We start from the raw sequence: 23,195 nt of genomic DNA, 5'->3' as shown, positions 1-23,195 counted from the left end.
TATAAGTCTGCATACATTAGCATAGATTGGAAATGGCTTGCATGTGAAATTGAGACAACCACACCACATTGACCAGATTAGTTGGAATGAGACACTAACAAAATAGCAATAGGTAGAAACATGCTCCAAAAATTCTTTAATACTTCACAAAAGCAAAAAACTGTGGTTACATCATCTTGCAAAAATTAAAGATATGGATTTAGCAGTTTAATAGGCGAAAATTAATCTGCACGCACAGACCTTTAAGGCTGACCAGTTCCTTCTGCATCCATACAGTGACCCATTTTTAAAACAATCATTTCACTCTTTACTGCCTAAAAAAAACCATCCAGACGTTGAATCTTGAGACAACACAATGCCGCATGGCTCCCGTGGAGTGAGAGAGTTTTAGAACACTTCTCCAATAGTCGAGCGTTCTCGAGAGATTCTCAAATTATTTTCAGCACTTTAAATTGATTCATATTGACATGAGGACAAGCCAATAGAATCAATTTGTGAAAAATTATACTGACCATATGTGGACAAAGGTTTCTTCTGCCCATCAGCGGCCATTTGTCATTTGCTCGCTCCGCACCAGTTGATGAAGTACTACAAACAGTACCCCCAGTATCGCATTTGATCATGGGAAAGTTCAAAGCTTACAAAAAAATGCTGCCTCCCACGAACATATGTAGTTTGATCATCAATTTGATCTGCGTTAAAAAAAAGCTAGGGCAGCCGGTCTTCCTGTGTGGAGTTTGCATGTTCTACCTGTGCCTGCGTGGGTTTTCTTCGGGTACTCCGGTTACCTCGCCACATTCCAAAAACATGCATGGCAGGCTGATTGAACAATCTAAATTGTCCCTAGGTTGTTCATCTGTTTGTGACCTATGATTGGCTGGCAACCAGTTCAGGGTGTCCATAGCCTACTGCCCGAAGACAGCTGGAATAGGCTCCAGCACCACAGGATAAAGCGGATCGGAAAATGGATGGCTGGATGAATGGATAAAAAAAGCTGAAACATATTCTTTTTCGCAGTATCAAAAAACTTGTCAGATTTTGCCATTTCGAGATCTCAGTGGCTAGTCTTGAAAATACGTAGGTTTGGCATGTCTATGGTATCTTGTTTGTTTCTATTAATGACATGCTGTCATCCACTTTCTATCAGCTTTGTCTTGCTGGATTTGTTTCCCATTTTGGAGTAAGTAACGAAATGACTGATATGTCGTTTTTTTTGCGATCCACAATTTGACAGATAATATAAACAAAAATGCCATTGGCTGAAGTGGCAATAATCAGGCATGAAAAGATTCACTCAGATGCTTGTTCATAGTGACTCGACGACACTCTTCCTCATCCTGCTGCTGTTTCTCTCTCCCAGTAGTCTCTATCCCTGCCGCTGACGCTTCCAGAGCTTTTAAATGGCCAGAGTCACCCAAGGGGAAAAAAGCCTTGTGGGCTGGTGTCTGGGAACCTGATCATTTAGTGTGTGTGTGGCATAATAGTCCTCAGTTGCTTGTGATGTAAGGAATCACTAAAATAAAATGCTTGTCCAAAGATATTCAAGCTCCAGAGTAATTTTTGTCTTAGAATAAATAGTAGATGCCCATCTATATAAAGCAAGGCTGCCCAACAGAAAAAAAACCCCTCAGTGACAGTAATTTTTGTTTTACTCCTGGTTGTCTACAAGAGTCCATCACTTGTAGACAAGTCCCTCTTTCTTTCCATAAATAGCTCACCATCTATTTTAGTACCACAGGACACTTGAGATCGAACAAACGGATAACTATTGGAGTGATTTTTTTAGGCTCCTATCCAAATGATAAAAGGCACAGTTTCTGCTTGAAGTCAACTCATCCGAAAGATCGCTTTGAGACAAGCTCCCAGCTCTGAAGTTGCATAACACGGTCTGGTGTTTTAAATGGTTCGTGCTGTCCACTTCTCAGTTATACTCCCCGGTGGCACACTGTGGCTAATGTCTTCGTAATTGAAAGGAGGCTACATCCGCATCCCTCGGTGCGAGGGGGTGATTAAATCAAAACGAGAGAAGTAGCGCACCACGAGTGAGAAAGCCGTAATTTGCCGCGGCTGCTTACGAAGCAAAATGATAAAGTCATCTGGAGAAGACGGCAACCTCCTGTATGGAGGACAGCAGCGGGAAGCTGGAAGTGAGAAAGGAAAGTGAGAATGTAAAGCCGTTTTCAGAGCAAGTCGCTAGTAATCAGGTTACACCCGCCTCGTGCTCAGAAGAGATCTTCTTGCTTTTTGCTGCCATCCCTCATCATTAGCGGCTACAGGCCAAGCTGCGAGCAACACGGCTGCAGCGTAAGTAATGACTCGGGCTGGCTGCAAGAGGGCCTTTGTGTCCTTGCTTGCCAGTTTTCCTTAATGGGAAGGTAATGGGCAAGGAGGAAATTGGCCACGGCTTTTGTTCTGTCAAGAGGTGACAAGTTAGCAAAGAGGAAGGTGGCTAAAGTGGAAGCCAAGAGAGAATTCTGCCTCAGTGTTAGGGCCCATCCTCCATTACCTTTCTTGACTTGCAAGGCCATTATGGTCTCCCCTTTAAGCTCTTAACGTCACTCCTTACTGAACAAGCGTGTGGGTGCTGTCAGGGAGAAAAGAAGATGGGAGATTTGGCTTATGCACATTAGGACAGTGGGGAAAATTAAACAAGATGTCACATCTAAAAATCTTCTGCTTTACAGTGGATCCTCACGCCGAACAATTTGGAGTCCAACCAAAATATCTCATGAGACCTGTGCAAAGTGAGCAAGGAGTTTTTGTGTTTTGTCAGTGATGATATAACCATACAGGCAGAAATGGAACTCAATGCAAAAATGTGTGTCCGCTGCACGGTATGAGCAATGCCATTCATAAATATCATAAATAGTTGATAAAAGTCCCAATGTCAATGAATCAATTGAAAATCTGTGACTATCTTTGACCATTATTTCATTTTTATTTCAGGAAATGTGGGCTGTTGGGCAGTGTGGGCTCAACCAGTATTCAAAACAGATGAGTGTCGATAACTACACTGCTTTTATTTCAGCAAATTTTAGGTCGTCCTGCGAAGAACAAGCATCTCAGCTTTGATATTGAACACCGAAATGAATGCTCCGCATGCCAATCTTACACAATAATTTGGCACCATAAACAGGATTGCTCTATTCTTTACAATGTCACAGTAAATAGTATAAGGGAACACCGTAAAGGACTAGATCAGCTTCTTTTAAGCTGCCTTAGTAAGGGTCAACTACATAAATTTGGTTTCACAGAGACCATGAAGAAATATTTCCCCATTAAAAATGTGTCCCTTTGATTAAAATGGAGTTGAAGTGTTTCATATCAGCTCTAAATGGCTTCTGATTCCCTTCTAATTCATCCCTTGAATTATTTACAAAACCTTGAAAGCAACAATACCTGAAATAATCATTGTCATGATGAAGTATTAACATGATCACCCTGCTTCCACAGGGTGAGTTGCCGTATAATTTTCTTTTTAGAGCACGCTTTTATTTGCAAAATTCAAATCCAAGAACAAACTGATTCATGACTTGGTCTCACTGTACAGTCATTGCTCGATTCACTCACTGTTGATGCAATCATTGAACAGGCTCACATTATCTACTTATACTGTATGCTTAAAAGTTTACCTTGAATTGAACACCTTTTCACCGCTCCGGTTATATTTAAAGCAGAAAAGACGAGGAAAATGAGCAGGCCAAACAAGGCTATTATTTGGTGCCATGTAACAGCGCAGACGTCTCGAGAGGCTCCACACAGCTTGAGAGGAAGCAAGGTGAGTGGAGAGGCTATCGAAAGAGCAGCACACAAGCGCGCAGTGCATCGGACGACCGTTTGAGAGGCTGCGAGAGCGTGTTAACATTCGCCTCCTATACGTCAATAGCATGTCACGAATGCGGGTGTCACAATTAGCGACAAAGGAGCCAAATGAAATGCAACTCAGGCATGCAAATGAAAGCCATATGGACCCTCACATCAACAGCCTCCTACTGTAATTCAAAGCAAGATGTACGCGTCTGACAATCCATTGTGACAAAATGCATATTCAGCTGACTGGTTGAATTCCGTGAATTTCTCCATGCACACATGAAGCCAGACACTTTGACTATGGTAACCTGGAATACACAAGACACAAAAAAATACATGGTCATAATTAGAAATAAATTATGCACTGCGCAAGTAAGCATAGGGGAAACATCAGCAAAATCCTACCAAATAACAACCTCGTTTATGAAAAACTCATTAGCAAAAAGCTATCTACAGGAGCAACACGAGCAGGAGGGGGGCAACATTGTGTTTAACACTGTGTGCTACATCCTACACTAGTGTCAACACTTGCTATCAGTAGTACGAGTTCATCAATTGTTTTCAGCCATTGGATACACGATCCAGTGCATCCATATTCATGAATAAAACATGCATCACCTGGTATCGGATGCCGTTTGCCCCAGAAGGCAAGTGTGTGTATGTGCGTGTCCAGTACAAGTCGAAACTGACATGCTTTTTACATGCTCTGGGCTCCCACGTTAATGTTTAATGAGAAGCGGCCGGTGGTTTGCGCTTCATCCCATGTCTCGGCCATGTACAGTGATACCACACACATTCCCATCAAGCCTGGAAGGTTTCTTTATCATATCTTGTAGCCTCATGCAACTGGCGCTGTATGTCCCACAGATTTGCGTGATTGTCTTTTGTGCTGTTCGGTTATTCAGAGCGCCCCCATAAAAGAGTACCAGAGGCCAGTGCGCCAGACAGTACAGATGGAAACAGTTCAACTGCGAGCTGCTGATAAATATAGAATAAATTATAATAAAGGCTGAAACAAATGTTGGTTGGACTTGATAGTTGTTCTTTTTAGTTTAAAATGGCATTCCTTAATAAGAATTTCACATCACATTGTGGCCAAAGGTGGAATCTATAGCCTATCCAAGCTGTCTTTGGGCAGTCGGCCAGTTACACTTTGTGCTGGTTTCCAGCCAATCCCAGGGCACACGTTGATGGACATTTTAGACTGATCAATTAACCTACCATGCATGTTTTTGCAATGTGGGAGGAAACCAGAGTCCCTGGAGAAAACCCACGCAGGCACGGGGAAAGCATGCAAACTCCACATGTAGAGCCAGAGCTCGGATTCAAACACTGTACCTCTGTACTGTGAGAAGGATGTGTTAACCAGTCGACCATCGTGCCGCCCTGTTTACATCCCTCTGTCCATTTTCTGAAGTGCTTGTTCTTCATTAGGAATACAGCTTAGCTGCTCAATGTATGATCATATAGAACAATTTTGATATTGCATTAGGTTTCATCACTTAATTATGAAGGTAGTGAGGACTGATGAAATCATCGTAACAGAAGACTTTGTCAAGGCCTAAGAGGTGTTGAATCTTCAAGGTGAAGACAACGGCTAGTCAGATAGCAATCCATTCCAATGAGTACTGTAAAACATTTATGGTCTCCCCTTTCGATGTAATCAGATAATTCTCAGGGTAGAAGAGGAAATTAATTGTGTCCTGACTTGACCATCTGTGGCTCAAAGAGACTCGGAGGGGGGTCCTTGCCCCCCCCCCTCCCTCCAAAGGCTTTTAGGGCTGGAGATCATTAATCGCTAACTAATATACTCAAACAAAAATGCACACTCAAATTCACACCTACAGATAATTTTGAGTTTTCATTTAACCCAGTGGTTCTTAACCTTGTTTGAGGTACCGAGCCCAACCAGTCCATGTGCCCATTTCACTGAACCTTTCATGACTGAAAAATAAAAATATGATTATTTTACAAATTCAAGACATTAAAAAAATGCATTTATTAAAACCAGAAAAAAATAAACCCAATTAGTATAAATATAAAGTATACATGTTTTTAATCGTGCATAAAATGAACCAGCCAGTGACGGCCAAGCAGACATGTCATAACTAATTGACAGGTTGAATCGGGTGTGTCTTATCCTCCATGGGAGAGGCTCTGTCGAACCGTTGAGACTGATTCACCGAACCCTGAGGGTTCGATCGAACCCAGGTTAAGAACCACTGATTTAACCTAAGAAGTATATTTGGAAACGTGGGAGGAAGCTGGGGTGCTCACAGCAAACCGATGCAAACATATGGAGAGCAACCAAACACCACACAAGTCCAGATTCAGACCCAGAACCTCATAGCTATGAGGCAGATGCGCCTAATGTAGATCCAGTGGTTATAGTCGTGGTGAACTGAACTGTCCTGGAGGCACTATGGCCTCATTGTCTGTAAATATTGTTCAGCCAAAGAAGAATTAATGCAAGTCGACACTGGCAATGTGTTCTGTTTTCGATGTTCAAAGATATCAAAATGTTTACATTATCAGGCTCCAAAAAGCAATCACCGTGTCACTGCCTCACTGGATACTGAAAATGCAACTTTTTCACTTTCGGTATTGTTTAAATGACCCTTGAGTGCCATGCAAGATGCTCTTGCCAATATCGACAGTGGCAACAGCGTTGGCAAACAGCTGCTAAGCAAGATGCCGCAATGAACCCGAGGTAGGCTCGTGGCTGTTTGGCCATTTAGTTTGGCACACACTGGGAGTCATAGGGCTTTTTTTTCCTGATATCGGTTTGTATGTATTTGCTCAGCTGGCCCACAGAACAGCAGCCTGAACACCGCAAGGGTCCTTTCGTCGCCATCTACCCAACTCACAAAGTATTCTGGAGCGCTGTGCTGAAATAAGGCCCAGGGGAAATTGTGTGTGTGATTTTTTTTTCCCTTCTAAATCAAATAGTGGACAATTAGTGCTTATGTGGTGTCTGAAATTGGGATTCATTATGCCTCGATTAATGAACCTGTGTTTAATATAAAGATAAGCAGTATAATCCCTATATTGTAAAAAATATGTTTTTGGGGAGAAAATCGTCTTTCTGTCCCAACAAGCTAGACTGCTGCTGTCTCTGGAGACTGGGAGTTAAATGTACTGTTGTCATATTCATGTATTTGTACAATACACAATGCAGTACATTTTTGGCTGGGATGAGTTATCCTCCTGCTTTCATTTCAAGACTCCATGTCTTTTTCTCCTTCATTCAATTTGGACTACGTAGCTAACTGAGTTGCACCTCCAATAACGATATGAACATTTTAAAGAGATTTCTTCCTTCAAGTAAATGTTGCGGCGTTCTACAACCAATCCCAAGTTCTCAGTCCCGTATTTCTGACCCTTTAGGGCCACTGTCATTCTTGTTCATGTGTTGAAATATGGAAATAAGCCAAACAAGGCAGAGCCACTTTTGTTTGTGGAATTGCACCTCACTTAATAACACGCACATAACGTAATTGTGAAGTCAGTCTCAGAGATCTCAGCGACAGCAAAAGAGAAAATCTGTTCACTGTCATTTTGTTTTAATGGACCTAGTATCGCCATCCCAAGGGGTATCACATTATTGCTTCCACGAAACACACTTTGGGTTAATAGCACAGAATAAACCTATAGTGTATGCAAGTAAACATAAAGAATTACACCAGGGATCTACGTTCATGGTTAAAGGTTAGATTGCTAGCATTACAGTACCAAAGAGAAAAACATCTTTGGTGACTAAAAGGCTAGCCCATGTGACTAATGAGTACACAAAATCTAAAAACACATTTGCCATGTGTACTGCACAGACTATGAAGCTCCCTTTCCCCTCCTGAAATGATGCACATGCCCATAAATGACCTTATCATATTAAAACAAGCAAGTAAACAAACAAAAAACAATATCATCTAAAATACCACAAAAACCTTTTGTGCCTACCAGGTGTTTTTTGGAGTTCAACAAGAAAGCAACCCTGACAGGCAAACACCCTGGTCACTTGAAGATAAGTACACCGCTGCGGTCCAAGCAATTTATGGGTGGAATGATTCACTTGAATGCAACCCCCCCCCCCCCTCCTTCCCCCCACTCTCCGCAAAAGCTGAAAATAATTAAATTTAAAACATAGCGCGAAAGCCGATTAGTTTTTATTTATGGATTTATAAATGTGACATCCTCGTTAAGCTCACTGCTCTGACTGTCATTTAATTTATTTTTAATTACCGGGTCATCAGCTACAGTGGTAGGGATTTATTATTTGATGATTCACTGGTACTTGCTTCATGACTCGAGAGTCAACTGGTCGGCTTTCCAAGGCAATAGGTAATATTTTAGGGAATTTGGATTTCTAATAATTATTCAAATTAAAATGATTAAATTGTGCAAACAGACTAATATTAATCCAGTAAAAAGAGTAAAAAAAAAACAACCTCTAAGCTTTATGATGAATGAGGAAGGGTAATAAACTAAACATTGCCATGCTCATGTGACTCGCACACATCTTCATTTTATAACAGTAACTGTTTTACAAGTGTAACACAAAATACACCACGAACAGAAAACTTTAAACCAAAAAATGCATATGAAACATAAATTGGTTAAATAGTGTCTGAAGCTAACGTAGCAGTTTGCATTTTGACAAAGTGCTACTACTAGGAGATGCAGCTAGACTCCGATGCATGATGCCAATCCTGAAATCCAAGTCAGAGTCATATGTTCATAAAACCTCGATCAATACCGGTTGAGGGTCTAATCAATCCAGCAAGTAGAAACTCTCCCAAAATAAAACCAGAAACAACATCAACAAAAATACGACCTGGAAAATGCCAGTCTTTTCTGAGTCCACTTACTTTGTGGTCATTTACAGGCTGTCCTTCAAAAGCCAACAGGAATTTTTTTTTTTAAAACAGAGCACTTATGCAACCATCCATCCATTTTCTATGGCTGTGGTCATAGAAATGCGAGCATGGTTCACACAGTCGGCCCACATAAACAACTAATAACTAGCCGGCAGCTACCAGACGAAGGCAGCAATCGTTTGTGTCATCTTTTCATCATGCGCGTTTTTACGTCGCAATAATGCTATGTAGGATTATAACTTTATGTTTACATTTTAAGGCATATTCATTATTCCTGAGGAGTCCATATTTAGTAGTTCACTGTGTCCTTTTATATTGTTCTATATCATGAATGAAAGAAAATGTTCAGAAAATATTGATAACCCCATAATGATCTTTGTTGTCAGTACCGATACTTAAAAACTGGCAATTCAAAAGGAAGGTAAAGCCAATTTCCCCAAAGCAAAAATATTTCCACGCTCTTGTGACATAATCCGGCCATATATGATGTCAGTGACACATATAACAAATGTTGTTTACAGTGTTGTGAATTTGATGGATGTTGTCTCATATAACCTAGATTCTGAGTAAAGTTCTTGTTAGCACACAGTTGTTGTCCGCACGTTATATAGAATGACATTTTGACGATGATGATGGAGCATCACTTCGCATCACTGTCCTTGTTCCTCGCTGCCTGCCCATTGGTATGAATGTTTTAAGACTAGTGCCAATAGGAATCGTCAGGCTAACTACTAATATCACCTACAACCATTTTATTTTCATACTCTTGGGCGTATGAAAGCCGTGTGACCTCTTTGATATTTAGCTGTTTCCCAGTGTTATAGTCCGGCAACGGCAGCAGACGGATAAGTTGAAAGTCTTCTGTAAAATGGCCGATGTGATGATGAGTTGCCAAAAACACTTGAGAATCAATTATGGGCTTAAAATGGCAATGCGGAGGGCCAAAGACGACTCGCCCACTAATCGGTTCAAGCCCGAACACAGTCTGGTGACTACAATGAATTTGGGGCATGTTGTTCACAAGTAAATGGGTTGAAGTCCAGAACACTGTATGTTATGAACATTCTGGTTCAGGGGTTAGTATATAAAGCAATGCACGGGGGAGACAATTTAGTAGAAGACAACTTTTCCGCCACCTCGGAAGTCTTTAATGAGTTCAGTGGCCTGAGTTGCACTTTTGTTACAGATTAAATAAGATTCAAAAGGAACTGATTAAGGAAGAACAATGAACCCGCCGTTCTGTGAATCACGGTTGCAATAAAATCAGGTCATTTGTGCCTTAAGTACGAAAGAATGTTGCCTCATGACAAAAACAGGTTGGATCATGAATAATGTGAGCTTTTCACTGGCTGCCAAAGTATTGCATTCAGTCAACATGAGCTAGTATGAAATTGTATCCAGCGGAGGCCAGATGCATACGCTCGGTTTAGTGAGCAATTACAGCAGGCTGGTGGGACACATGATTGGTGTTTGTGATGATTGGCAAAGAAATCACTTTGTCTTTGGGGCCAGCCTCCTTCGAAGCTCGTCTCAGCATGGGCCATCCCTTTGTGACAGTGATGTATGAGCGGTGCTGCCAATGCCTCAACTTCTCATTCTATTACCCCTCAACACCAGGTCAGAGTGTAATTTTCGCTCCCACATTACGCATGCCACCAAGATTTTCTCCATTCATTAGAAGACGCAATCACCATCAAGTTCATGAAAGGCAATAAACAGTGGCAGGAAATGTCACACTGAGGAAGAAAAAAACATCATTAGAGGTTTCAGTGGAAATGAAATGACTGCAGGAAAATTAACACAACATTTATAAATACCAGCAAGGCTTATCCTGAAGCCCTGCTGGAAGTGAATTATTGGCTGTTCCACTGTATGAGATTCACACAGTGAGAGTGCGTGTGTAATTGGAAACACTCCCGCCGTAATGTGTGGCTATGTGAGTCCCACTCTTCGAGCCTTCTGTCTGCTAGGATAAGAAGAATCTTTGTGAAACCTACAGGGAATTTATCTTTTAGTCATTCTTGTACCTTTGTACAGAGACTCAAATGCAATTTCAAGTGGGTAAATAATCATGGTGACACAGAGAGAAAAGTTTAGTCAGCATCCAATGATGAATAGCATCCATGTTTGTTTTGCTTTTTCGTTGGCTTTTTGGATGTTGCCTGGTAAAAATTGCTTCTAGTTTGAGTCTTGAGGTAGCGAGCCGCTGACGGGCTGACCGCTACGTGCACTTTTGAACAGCGAGTTTTAAGGATTTATGTTCAGACCTGGTCGGCCCAGTGGTTTATGGCGTCGACCTCACTGTGCAGAGGTACCAGGTTCAATTCCAGCTCTGGCCTCCCTGTGTGGAGTTTGCATGTTCTCCCCGGGCCTGCGTGGGTTTTTCTCCGGGTACTCCGGTTTCCTCCCACATTCCAAAAACATGTACGGCAGGCTGATTGAACACTCAAAATTGTCCTTAGGTGTGAATGTGAGTACGAATGGTTGTTCGTCTATGTGTGCCCTGCGATTGGCTTGCAACTGGTTCAGGGTGTCCTCCGCCTCCTGCCCGACGACAGCTGGGATAGGATCCAGCACGCCTTGCGACCTTTGTGAGGATAAAGCGGATCAGAAAATGGATGGATGTTCAGACCTTAATTTTGTGAGATCTCTGTATAAGACATTTTAACGTTCCGTAGGCATCCTGATTATTACATTAATGCTTCAGTTTTGAACACTTATTACCAAAAAAAAGACATTTAAGTACATTAAATCATGTGAGCAGTGGAGCTACGAGAAACACGTTGGGAACACTTTCACGGAACAAATTAAACATTTACAAGTTGTAAATGTCAATGGTTCTGATAGCCCTGTTTCCTCCCACCACCCACCATTGATGTATAAAAATGGGATGCATGAATGTGAGCACGTAATTAAAAATAAGACTGAAGATGTTGGTCATGAAAACAAGTGTGAACAAATGTTTTTCTTATGCTTCATCTGATGCTGGGATAATGCAGTGTGTGTGTTTTGATGCCTCTCCGCGTACTCTCAACTGTCACCTCTTGCAGTCGCTCTTGGCTTCAGAGAGTGAGGTCACAAAGAGTGGCAGGCAGGCTTTTGCACAGATGGGACATTGATCACAAGGACATGGACAAGAAAATTTATAAATACAGTACTGTGCAGCGAGCAGACAACTGCAGCTGCGTCTGACTGTGTCTCGTATAGGTTGTATGAATAAATCACGATGAAGCTTCATCTTCTGTGCAGCACGCAGCTCAAGAGACAAGCTTTTCACATATGTAAAAGTCAATGAGATGGTGCTTTGAATTTGAATAGACTTCGGTTGCGCAATACTTTAAGTATGCTTTATGTTTGTCATGTGTTGTTTGTTCAAACATCTGACTAACCGGTACGTATTGGCGATGTATCATCGGCGTTTGCTTTTTTTTTTTTTATTTAACCTACTCTCTGTTTTCGGAAAAGAAGTGTGACACCAAAAGCATGTTTAATCTTACTGTAATACACGATAACATTAGGCACAGTTTGAACATTAACAACACTGCCCTAAAATCTTTCACTGCTATGACAGGCTGAACAATGTCTCGCAAAGTAAAAAGGATACTTTCTCCTTAAGGGGAAATCAAAGCCTGGATGGCACTAAACTTCTTGAACTTCAATGGCAAGAAGACAGAAGTTATGGTGTTTTGTCCCAGTGGCCTGGGTGATTTGGCCCTCTTGGTGTCTATTCTCAAGTCAACAGTCTCAAATTTGGGTTTTACATTGGACATTGATTTTAAATTGAGCCGGCCGACAAATTACTGCTGTTCTTAAATCCAGCATTCATTCATTCAGTCAATTATTTATTCATGTTTTATTTTATTTAATCAATGTTGGCCAGCTGGCTTAAGTAAAGCCTCTCCCTTCACAACAGCAGTTACAAACAGTAATCCATGCCTTGATTTGATCTTGGTTTGATCATGCACTTTATTTTAGAGCGAGTTAGTCCTCCCTCTGTCCTGAACGATGGTGGTGGAGGACCCCAAAAAGCAGGCAATGGGAGGAGCAGGGGGAACTTGACAAACTGTATGAACAAAACACTGAGAACTAAATCCAGAACAAAGTTCTAAAAACAACAATAATCCAAAGTAACAAACAAAAACCCATGGAAAATGCAAAAAAAGTGGAAGAAATACAAACATAAATCCATGGCAGTAAGGCACAAACACTAAGCAAACAGAAGCAGTGTCAGCAACAATGACCTGACACTGAGTGGTCGGCTCGGGAGTCCTTTTAACAGAGAACCTATTAATGACATGATGACCAACAGGTGTGCCGCTGTAGGAGGAGCCCTACAGAGCCACTTGTTGGTCCCAAACAGATCAACCGTGACACCCTTAACTGTCTCCGGTTGGTCCAAAATGCTGCTGCTCGCCTCCTAACTGGAGCCTATAGGAGGTAACACATAACTCCAATTCTGGCCTCTCTTCACTGCCTCCTGGTACACTTTAGAATTCATTTCAAGATTCTTTCATTTGTCTTTAAATCTTTAAATGGTCTCACACCACATTTCCTCTCTGAGCTCCTCTACTTCTACGTACCTGCCCAGTGCATCAGGTCAGCGGACCAGGATGCTGCTTGAGGTACCGAGGACAAAGTGGAGGCTTAGAGGGAATCAAGCTTTTTCTGTTGCCGGTCCCATCCTACGGAGTGACCTTCAGTTAAATATTAGGCAAGCCCTCTGTCTGTCTCATTTTTAAAAATCATCTTAAAAGACATTTTTATTCTTTGGTTTTCGAGTCAGACTGAATTGTTTTAGTGTTGCAATTTGGTTCTTGTCTTTCTGCGACAAATGTATTGTTTTAGCAGTCTGTTTTTTTTTTTAATCACATCTGATTTTTACTGTATGTGCAGCATTTTGGATTCAACTATAGTCGTTTTTACAGTGCTCTATGAATAAAATGATGTGGAGTTAAATGTGCGAAAAGAAAAAAAAAACAAGTGATACAATTAATTGCATTGCACATAAAAGTAAAATAAAAATGGTGACATGTTTTGGGTGATGTTAGGTGGAGGATCCCAAAAAGGTTGGGAGGCAGGAGGAGCAAGATGGGCTGAACAAAATGCATTAACAAAAAAAACATTTGCAGGGTACAATGGAGAAACGAACTCAAATACTCGAACAAAGTCCCGAAAACCACAAGAAACCAAAGTAACAAACAAACAAAAAAAAACTACGACAAAAACAAAACATGACAGGGTTGACACAGACAGTCACAATGATCCAACTAAGACTGGCAGAACCCAGGGAACTAAATACAAGCAAAGTGACGAGACAATGAGAAACACCTGGACAAGACACAAAGGGTTGAGGGAGCTGATTGGTTCAGCACAAGGGCCCCGGATGACGAAAACAGGTGGAGACATAAAGGGCATATGAGGGAACAAAACCAAATGTAACAACAAAAACAAAACAAATAAATGTTTGAAAACAAATGTCTTCAATATAGATGCAAATGTATTGAAGTTAAAAGTTAAATACAACTGAATTGTACTCTGGCAACAATCCGTTTGTGTACCACTAGAGGGAGTGTGCGTACCCTACTTCGAGAATCACAGTTTTTGAACAACACTGACTATACATCATTCATGTAAATCAATAGAATGTCTGGATGATTTTTCCTGGTTATGTCACATGTTGCTTGGCAGATTTTAAAGAGCTTTATCATAACTGCCTCGTAGGCCTCCCCCCAAAAAATTCAATATGCCAACCATGTCCTATGGAGGCAGATGGCATCGTGCCTCTGGAGAGAAACATGCACATGCAAGTAAATTACACCAAAAGCAGCAATTAATTAATTAATTTCATAAATCAATACCACTTGACGGTAAATTAGCCGTAAGTCTGAATATGAATGGGAATGCGAATGTTTGTCTATAACTATCTCTGGGACTAGTTCATTTGGAATAGGCACCACTTAATCGCCACCCTACGAGGACAAACTACTATGCATTGACAAAAATAAAAAATAGATGACATGTTAAATATGCATTATTATTTAAACGCAATAAGCTCAAAGTGATCTTGTTGATACTTTAGGCAGTAGCAAAGTTGTCTCCATCTGTTATTCTGTCTTAAAGGGAGGAAGTGAAAGTAATACACCAGGGACAAAGATTTCAGCCCTTCGTGATGAAGGCTGAACTAATCCCTTCTCATTGGATAAGCTGGCATCCTTCTTGGGGGCACACCTCAGGTTATTGTAAAATGATGATTTGTACATCATTGTATTGTAGTTTGATTATGAATCAGGTATGCTCCTTTAAGAATTGCAGTTTGTTACTGTACTGATTCATGGAAGATCTTGTTTATTGAGCCAATATTTAGCGTCAGTAGTGTCTAATACAAGTCCTAAATGAGCAATCCAAATAAGCTGTTTGCTCTTTACTACACTGCTTTCCTCTGGTATGAAGCGTCACTGGCTAATAAGATGTGCAAACACGGAGGCTTATTATCATATTGAGAGTTTAACAATATTACACACGCACCACGCAGCCACACCAAAGGCAAAAGCAACGTCATCTGTCAGTACAAAGTCAGTTATCTCCACGTGGTAACCCATATGGAGATAAGTGACTTTATCTCCACAACACATAGTGGTGTTAAGTACTGCTCTGGATGATCACGTTTATCAGTCTCAAGTCAACGCATTGTACAGTGACTTTTCATCGCCATAGTCTTGTGGATGTCTTGTTAACAGAAAGAGCCTCACACGCCTTAGTATGTCCATCATCATAAGATAAAGTCTTGTATGTCAGACGCCCTGGATGAGGGTGATGCATTGAACTGTCCTGACACAAGTCATTGTTGATTTCACTGTTGTAGGGCAAAGACTCTAGGGCTGCAGATAAGACTGTTGCCATGGTCCTGAAGGAGATACCGAGTAAGGCGTCATCAGAAGGGAAGCCCCTCCTCACGGTGACTACCAAGGTGGGCAGTACCATTGCAGAACACCCGTTGCCTCCAAGTGAATTGTCCTCCTGTTTTCGTTGTACGGATGCAATAACAAACTGACTTCCTGTTGTGTATACAAAATATAGAAGCTGTCATTTTCAGCTGCCGGGTGGTTCGAGTTGGCAGAAAATATTTTGAAGTTGACAAGTATTTTCACACAGTTATCAAATGGTTTGCAATGTTATTACACACAGCACGACACTAAATGCTGCAGTCCTTCACGTCAACATTCATCTTCTTAGCGTGTTTCCAGGAGTGTTTACCTACGAGGTCAACACACATTTCATCTCTCTAATCAAGTCTGACAAACCTCCTTATTACCATTTAACAAATTATGAGCAAGGCATCAAAAACTCTTTTCAAATGCCACACAGATACCCATGACCTGACTGAGCTCATTGCATCCTTCTGCTTCACTGCGTGATTGCTTTCGTGAAAAACGTGCGTGTGCCGCTCCATGTCATCTTATATTTCTGTCTGATTCAATAACCTGCAGCATGCTTTATAGTCAATTGATTTCCTAATGCAATGTCTCATTTGATAAGCTGTCACACAACCGAGATAATGGTTTTACTTGAGGGAGAAGATTAACATATGGCTCTGCATTGTTGCTGAAGGCTAGAAGCTTGTACATCAACAGCATGGACTTTCTGTGTTAGAGAATAGCTACAATGTCATTATTGTTCTGAAGGAAGACTTTGCTTCAAACACATGGAAGAACATCTTTCTCAACCACAAAGTAAGAGTGGTGAATTCCTCATATGTCTGAATGAATTGTGGCATGTTAAAATGTCTTCCAGGGCTATCGGAAGTGATTATCAGTCAAACTGAGGACAGTGCTTACAGTGTGGCATTTAGCTGCCTATCAATGACAAGATATGCACACACATATATTCACGTCTCCAAATCTCATATGACTGCTTTGATATCACACCTGTATTTGTCACTGGATCCTAAAACGCAAACATCTTCACAGTTGGTGTCCTACAAATTGAAATAAATTATGATTATTTAGCCACTATTTCTAATGAGAATTGATCAAATCTAAAAATTTGTTATTTAACTTAGAGCAAAATATTGTATCACCCTGAGTATGTTTAAGTGTAAATGTCCCAACTGAATAATTGGTTGGAAGGCTTTTGATCCGTTGAAAAATATAAAAAAAAAGATAAATCATTAGAATCACAAACCTTTTAATGAAAACAAGTCTGTTTCCACATATTTTCCATATGTCTTTGATTGGTTTCCCATACATGCTGAAGGAAGCAGTTGTTTCAAGGCAGTATTGTGTGGTAGAGAGCAGCTGTTTAATAATTTACGCATGAACCAAGGGAAGCACGGAAAACCAATTGGGTTGTTCGAGTTTCTTGATGAGAAAAAAATAACAAAACAAAAAAAACCCTCAATGTCTTAACATTCTTTAAAAGGATTTCAAATGCATGCTGCATCCACTGACTGTTTTTCCAAATATCCGAAAAAAGTAATGATGATGGCCAAATTCTTCAGAGGCGTTTTTAAGGGGCATTGTGTCCTGGCTTGATGTCACTTAGCAAATGATAGAGGCTAAGTGACAGGCTGCGGCTCCTCACGCCGCATGTCAGGTCAAGTCTATTTGGAAAGCGCATTACTGCGAAGATCTCAGTCGATTTTAATGAGTCAGGGGTGAGAGCCTCGGACACGACCTCCCAGAAAGCCTTCACTTGTGTGAAAGAAAAAAAACCCCAGACAAGTCATTACATTTGTGTATATGGTTATGTAAACAGTTTCACTCCCATGAGTAAAAATATTATCATACAACCTTCATAAGTCGACTTCACACTTCACAAAATCTGTCTGTGTGCCAAGAAAGGTGTCAAGTGTAAAATTAATTCAGCCACCAATGTAAAGCATAAGAATTACATCCCACCCAAACATTTAATCACAGGTGACAAGCATATGTTAGCTAACCAACTAATCACATTCCTCCCACCTCTTCTTTTTCAATAGCGCATACAGATGGCTATCAACCCAAAAACAATTGAAGCAACATTTCAAGAAGAAGCTAAGCTAACGGTTAGCTTAACTAGTAACTAGATGGTGATGACAAACTATTCTTGTTATTTTTACTGTTGTGAATGAATGTCATGAGAATTGTTATGGAAACACATAACATAATAAATGTCTTCTCTATTTCAGGTCATTCACTTAAATTGGCTATCATGGTAAACGTCACGATTGAAGAATCATTAGCTTGTGCCAAACTCTGTGTCAACCACACACAAAAGGATTTACTTCGGTCAATATTGAGCAGGCATTTAGGATTGTCGACCCTGGCTGTTGCCTGAGCAGCATTGGGATAAACATATAGAGACATCTGAAAAACAGGCCTTTGCCGGCTTGGATCAGAAGTGAGGAATGTCCCGAGTCTTATGTCTGTTGACATCACCACAACTTTGACATTGGCTGAACTGAGGTCGACAGAGGTGCACACATATCGTGCATCATAATGGGTCATGTCCAAAATTGGTAGAACAGTTCAGGCATGTTTTCTCCTGGAATGAATTCCTCGATTTCTACAAGCTTGAAGGCATTGGAAAGTTGGTTGCACTATGTACATCAATTATATATGAAGTAGGCCAACAGATATCTAAAAAGGTCACAGCAGCGGGTGTCTGAATCGCCAACTGAGCTATGTTGCTCCCGAGGCAGTTTCAGTCTGAACAAACACTGTTAATTGATTCTAATGCTGGTTACAACAATGTGAAAAGTGAAAGCTAAATCCTGTCCAGTCATGTTAAGGGGTAAAAAGAAGACTACGTATTGGCTACAGCAAGTTTAAAGATGACTGAATCCGAGCCGTCTTAAGAGTGAATTATTAAATACAAGCTGAAGATAAAACGACTGAATGAAACTGGCTGTAAAAGCCTCCAGGTTCCCCCCAGTAACTTCACTTCTTTCCTTGAGTTTTCCTTTACGTAACCAATTCCAAGCTCACCTTGAAGGCTCTGATGTTTATTCCACTCCCTTGACTACAACTTCTCTCAAACTCTCTCGAGTAAAGCCCAAGCGATGCAATTAGTAGAAGTTTCCCACTACATAATTTACTAGATTACTCCTTAAAGGAGACACAAAGATATATACTGTACCATGAAAATGCATAAAAAGTAAATGCTAACCTCCTTGTAGAGATAGCAGGTTGCTTTCTATGCTTCTGTTTGGAGCAGTAAACCAGGATTGGGTTTCCACCATACACAAAAAGTGTGGCATTATTGTAGTGTAAACCATGAAGAATTGCACCAGAAGCAGACCACAATGAAAATAAACAAAAACCATCACTATTAATGAATTATTTTTGTGTTTTTGGCAGGTGGATTCTTATTAGGACTTTAAAAAAGCAAGATGTGTTTGAAGACTTTGTGTTCCTTCCATCACATTCCTTCCAATAATGAAACACATTAGTCGGGTAGTCTTTCACAATAACGGAAGCTTATGACATTACGACTCACTTTGACAGCCTAACCACTTTCAATCAAGTTATCTGGAGAATATGCTTGGCTTGAAACTGCAAGTTTTACATTTTACAATCAAATTAGATTGATAAGTGACTATGATAAGTACTAAAAACATGACCAGAGAATAGCGAAACTTTGGATGTTGGGTCAAAGACACAATGACCAAGTAGCTGTCATCAACAACAATCTCAATACAGTGAAATAGTCCAGTGACTTGGAGAAACGGGCAAATGAAAAGGAAGCCCAAGAAATATGGTCTGCCGTGGGTAATTAATTATTCAAATGAGATTAATGCATTACTAGTTTTGTGGACATGGCTAAGTTTAGCAGTTAGTAGTTTGTCTATTATAGATTGCATAAGAACATGACGTCAACTTGACCACACGGAAAATACTTGAAACAACAATGTTGTGCATGTTTGCGAAATCAGAGTACCCGTCCGGACAACATTGACTCATCACGCCGTTTTGTGGTTGGATTCAAGTTTATTTTGCTCGCTGACGAAAGTTACTAAAGCGAAGCGACAGTGAGCACCCTAATTCACAGAAGCCCTCACATTCTCTTGTTAGATTACATATTTTGGTAAGATTCAACAAGCACAAGGTTTAACTGAGGTAGTCACCATATAAGAGCGATTGAGACATAGATAGACAGACAGACTGATAGGTACTTTTGCTAGGTAATGTAGACAGAGAGACAGACTGAGAGACAGACAGTCAGCAAATTAAAACTTACTGTTGGGGAGGTATTATAGATGGACAGAGCAACTGTGAAAAAGACAAACACACTGATAGGAACTGTAAGTAGATGCAATATCTGAGCTGACTGACAACCAAGCTGAGAGACCGTCGACCAGATAGAATGATAGGTACTGCACTGCAGGTAGATACATATACACAACGAGAGACAGATACATACTCTAGATAGATCCTGAAGCAACTGTCAACATCTCCGTATTGTCTAAATAAAAACTGGGGGTGAGATGAAAATGTCTGCAAGAGGCTTTTTTTTTTTTGACAGCCCTGACCTTCAGTCACTCACAACACTGTAAACATTACTCTGCAGGGAATAACAGCAGATAGACAGGCCTATACCGGCATATTTACATTCCCAGAGACAAAAATAAAGGGAAAAAGCAGGCTACATTGTCCGCCATTCCAGGCTATTTTCACCCAATCTAAAAGGTGATATCAAAAATGGTTTAATGGCTGACAACTCCAAGACTAGCTTAACCTTTTAACTTACATTCAGGTTCAACTCCAAATTGTGTCACTTGAGAGCGTAAGACCTAAAACGTTAATATATGTGTGTGTGTGGGGGGGGGGGGGGGGGGGGGGAGAATAACCTGTTGTGCACTGACATTTAATTTATTTATTTTGCCATTTTGCATACTGCAGTCCGTGGCTCATTCATTCAATTCATATCGAAAAAGCACAACAACGCCAAAGTCTTAATTCTGGCCAATTCTTCATCTTGCTTTTTTTCTTAGATTTGTTCCCGCTTGTATTGTGAGGCTGCGTGACTGGTACATGTGTGCATTTCATTTCATAAAACCACAACTGTGTTGAAAAGGGATAGTGACCGTCAATTACAGGTGCCTTTGCATAGGTTACCTGATGGCAATCATACCAAGGATCTTTTGTTGTGTTTGTGTGCTCAGAAGCCACTTGAGCCATCGGCCCAAAAGGTTTGGCATGAGGGGCAAACATAAAGGGCTACTTTCAACATGAAAATAACTGACAAAAAAAAATCACCCCAATTGTTTAACTTTTTTTTTAATGCTTTCCGACTAAACTACAGAGAAGAGAAGTTGAACCACAGAACACTCTCCAAATCCTTTGACGCTTTTATCAAAGGATTGTCGCAGTGGTCCATTCTGGAGCACTTCAAGTTGGGGTTTTGTTCCCTGTCGCATTCACGGCCACTTGCAATACTTTCCCATGTTGTCTGCAAGACAGAGAAAGGACAATATGTGACCATGACCAGAATTCTGCCATTCAGTGATCCCCCCCCCCCCCCCCCATTTATTGTGAGGGCATTTGACACACTTTGATCACATGAGTAAGACCCCAGTGTGCCAACTCCACGCTGGTGGCAAAAATGGAAAGCATATTTGGCTTTGGGTTTCTCTATACACAAGGTTGGCAAAATAGGATGAAACAGTGTACAGCTACTCACATGGCAGATCACCGCAGACTTGGCCGTCTTGACACGCCACGGGAACATGTTGCATAGTGCATATGGCAAATAATTTTTTTGCACAGTTACTGCATTGTAGAGCTTCACCTGAGGGGCATATTTGGGGATGTTTGATAAATCAAAATGATTTCTTTTTTTTTCCTTTCGCCTTGTCCCATTCAGCTTCGCCGCAGCGTGTCATCCATTTTATTCAGTTTGTCTTGCGCGTCTTCCTCTCGAACACCAACTGCCCTGGTCTGGCTTTTGACTGCGCATGAGACTTGATTTTGAGATTGACTGTTTTTGTGCTTTCGACTGTACGAATTATTTTTTGCTCGATGTACAGCACTTTGTAGACAGCTGTGGTTGTTTTAAAGTGCTCTATATATACAGTTGAGTTGACTTGACTCATGTCTTCCCTCGCTCCATCCATCAAGCTCATCTTCAGGCTTCCCCTTGCCCTCTTTCTCGGCACCTCCGATTCTCATCACCCTTCTACCAACATATCCTGTCCTATGAACGTGACCCAACCAGCAACATCAGCTCTGTCTAGCCCATCCCAAAGCATCTAACCGCGGCTGTCCCTCTGATGAGCTAATTTCGGATCCAATCCATCCTGGTGACTCCAGTGAAGAAACCAAATCGTTTCTTCACTGCAACTGTCTCTTGTCTGCACATCATGGCCAGCCTCACCAGTGTTTTCGAAAAGTTCCCCTTTCTTCTACCGCAACGGGGACAAGTATGGAATAATTAAACTGATTTTGAAACAATAGGACTTCATTCTTGTGGTCATAGTAGTTGTTACTCATGCTGAGGTTATTGTGGGTGGGAAAAGGTGTTCTTGTCAAATTATTATTCATCAGTTTTCTTTCTTGTGGAATTGCGGCTTCTCAATATTTAATCTCATGAAATGTAATCCTCCCCCCTTGTAATAGGGCAGCTCCTTTCTGGCAAAATTATGACATCTCTTTTAATATTGCAGATTTATTCTCGTGAAATTGCAGTTGATTGTATTTGGTCGTAGTCTCTTGCAATACAGTTACAAACCTTCTCAGAGTCTAATTTTGTACTCTTGAAATAATGACTTGTACTCCGTAGAATAAACTAGGTTGTCTGAAAGGAAAATGACACTCACCAGCTGTGACCAGCACGGCGACGCAGAAAGCCAAAATCAACCACTTCATGGTCATGTTCACCACAGCAGCCTGTCGTCGACTCGTCAGCTTACGCTTCTTCGACTCAACAATCACTTCAGTCCAATGCGTAGCGATTTATTCACAGACTTGCCCCTTGTCCAAATATAATAATAATAATAATAATAATAATACATTTTATTTATAAGCGCCTTTCAAGACACCCAAGGACACTTTACAATAACAAAAAAAACACAAAACAATACGGGTTGAGCGTATGTATCTATGTAATTTGTCATGCCTCCACCTTGACTCGAGGTATTAGTCGACCTCGACTAAATTTTGTTCTAACACAGCACGAAGTCGAATTACCTGTGCTGGCTCCGCTATTTTGAAGCACAACACAAACTCAGTAATGACCCATTCTCTCAATGTATTCATATTTTCACTCTGTTCGCCGAGTGCCAAAAGCTCTCTCTCCAAATGTGCACAAAACCATCCAAGTATCCAGACCCACACGATTATGTGTCACGCAAAATGGCCTTTACCCATTGAATTCAAATTCCACATGCAAATACAGCCCTCAGGGCAACAACAGGAAATGTCAAGTTTCCTTACTGCCAAAATCTCAGCGCTGACACCGATGCTTACCTTTCCTCTGGGGCACAATTGGCTCTGAGCTCCAAAATTATGAAGCACCGATTCAGCCTTCTGTTCA

General features: G+C 40.9%; 1 protein-coding gene across 3 annotated transcripts in view; it reads left to right on the top strand.

Annotated features, from left to right (window-relative positions):
• The window catches only part of pex5la (peroxisomal biogenesis factor 5-like a), a 73,592-nt gene that overhangs the window by 17,925 nt on the left and 32,472 nt on the right, over positions 1 to 23,195 (top strand). For 2 of the 3 annotated variants that reach the window (XM_086116159.1, XM_086116158.1), the window contains exon 2: positions 15,547 to 15,651. The exons of the other annotated variant lie outside the window; for it this stretch is intronic. In XM_086116159.1, the coding sequence (XP_085972285.1) occupies positions 15,547 to 15,651 (105 nt within the window). The remainder of the gene's footprint in view (positions 1 to 15,546; positions 15,652 to 23,195) is intronic. 3 annotated transcript variants of the gene reach the window in all.

The sequence above is a fragment of the Hippocampus guttulatus genome, chromosome 7 (assembly GCF_054856545.1).
Source record: "Hippocampus guttulatus isolate MCC_2025c chromosome 7, RoL_Hgut_1.0, whole genome shotgun sequence".
NCBI classification, from domain to species: Eukaryota; Metazoa; Chordata; class Actinopteri; order Syngnathiformes; family Syngnathidae; genus Hippocampus; species Hippocampus guttulatus.
This window is presented reverse-complemented; position numbering and strand designations above follow the sequence as displayed.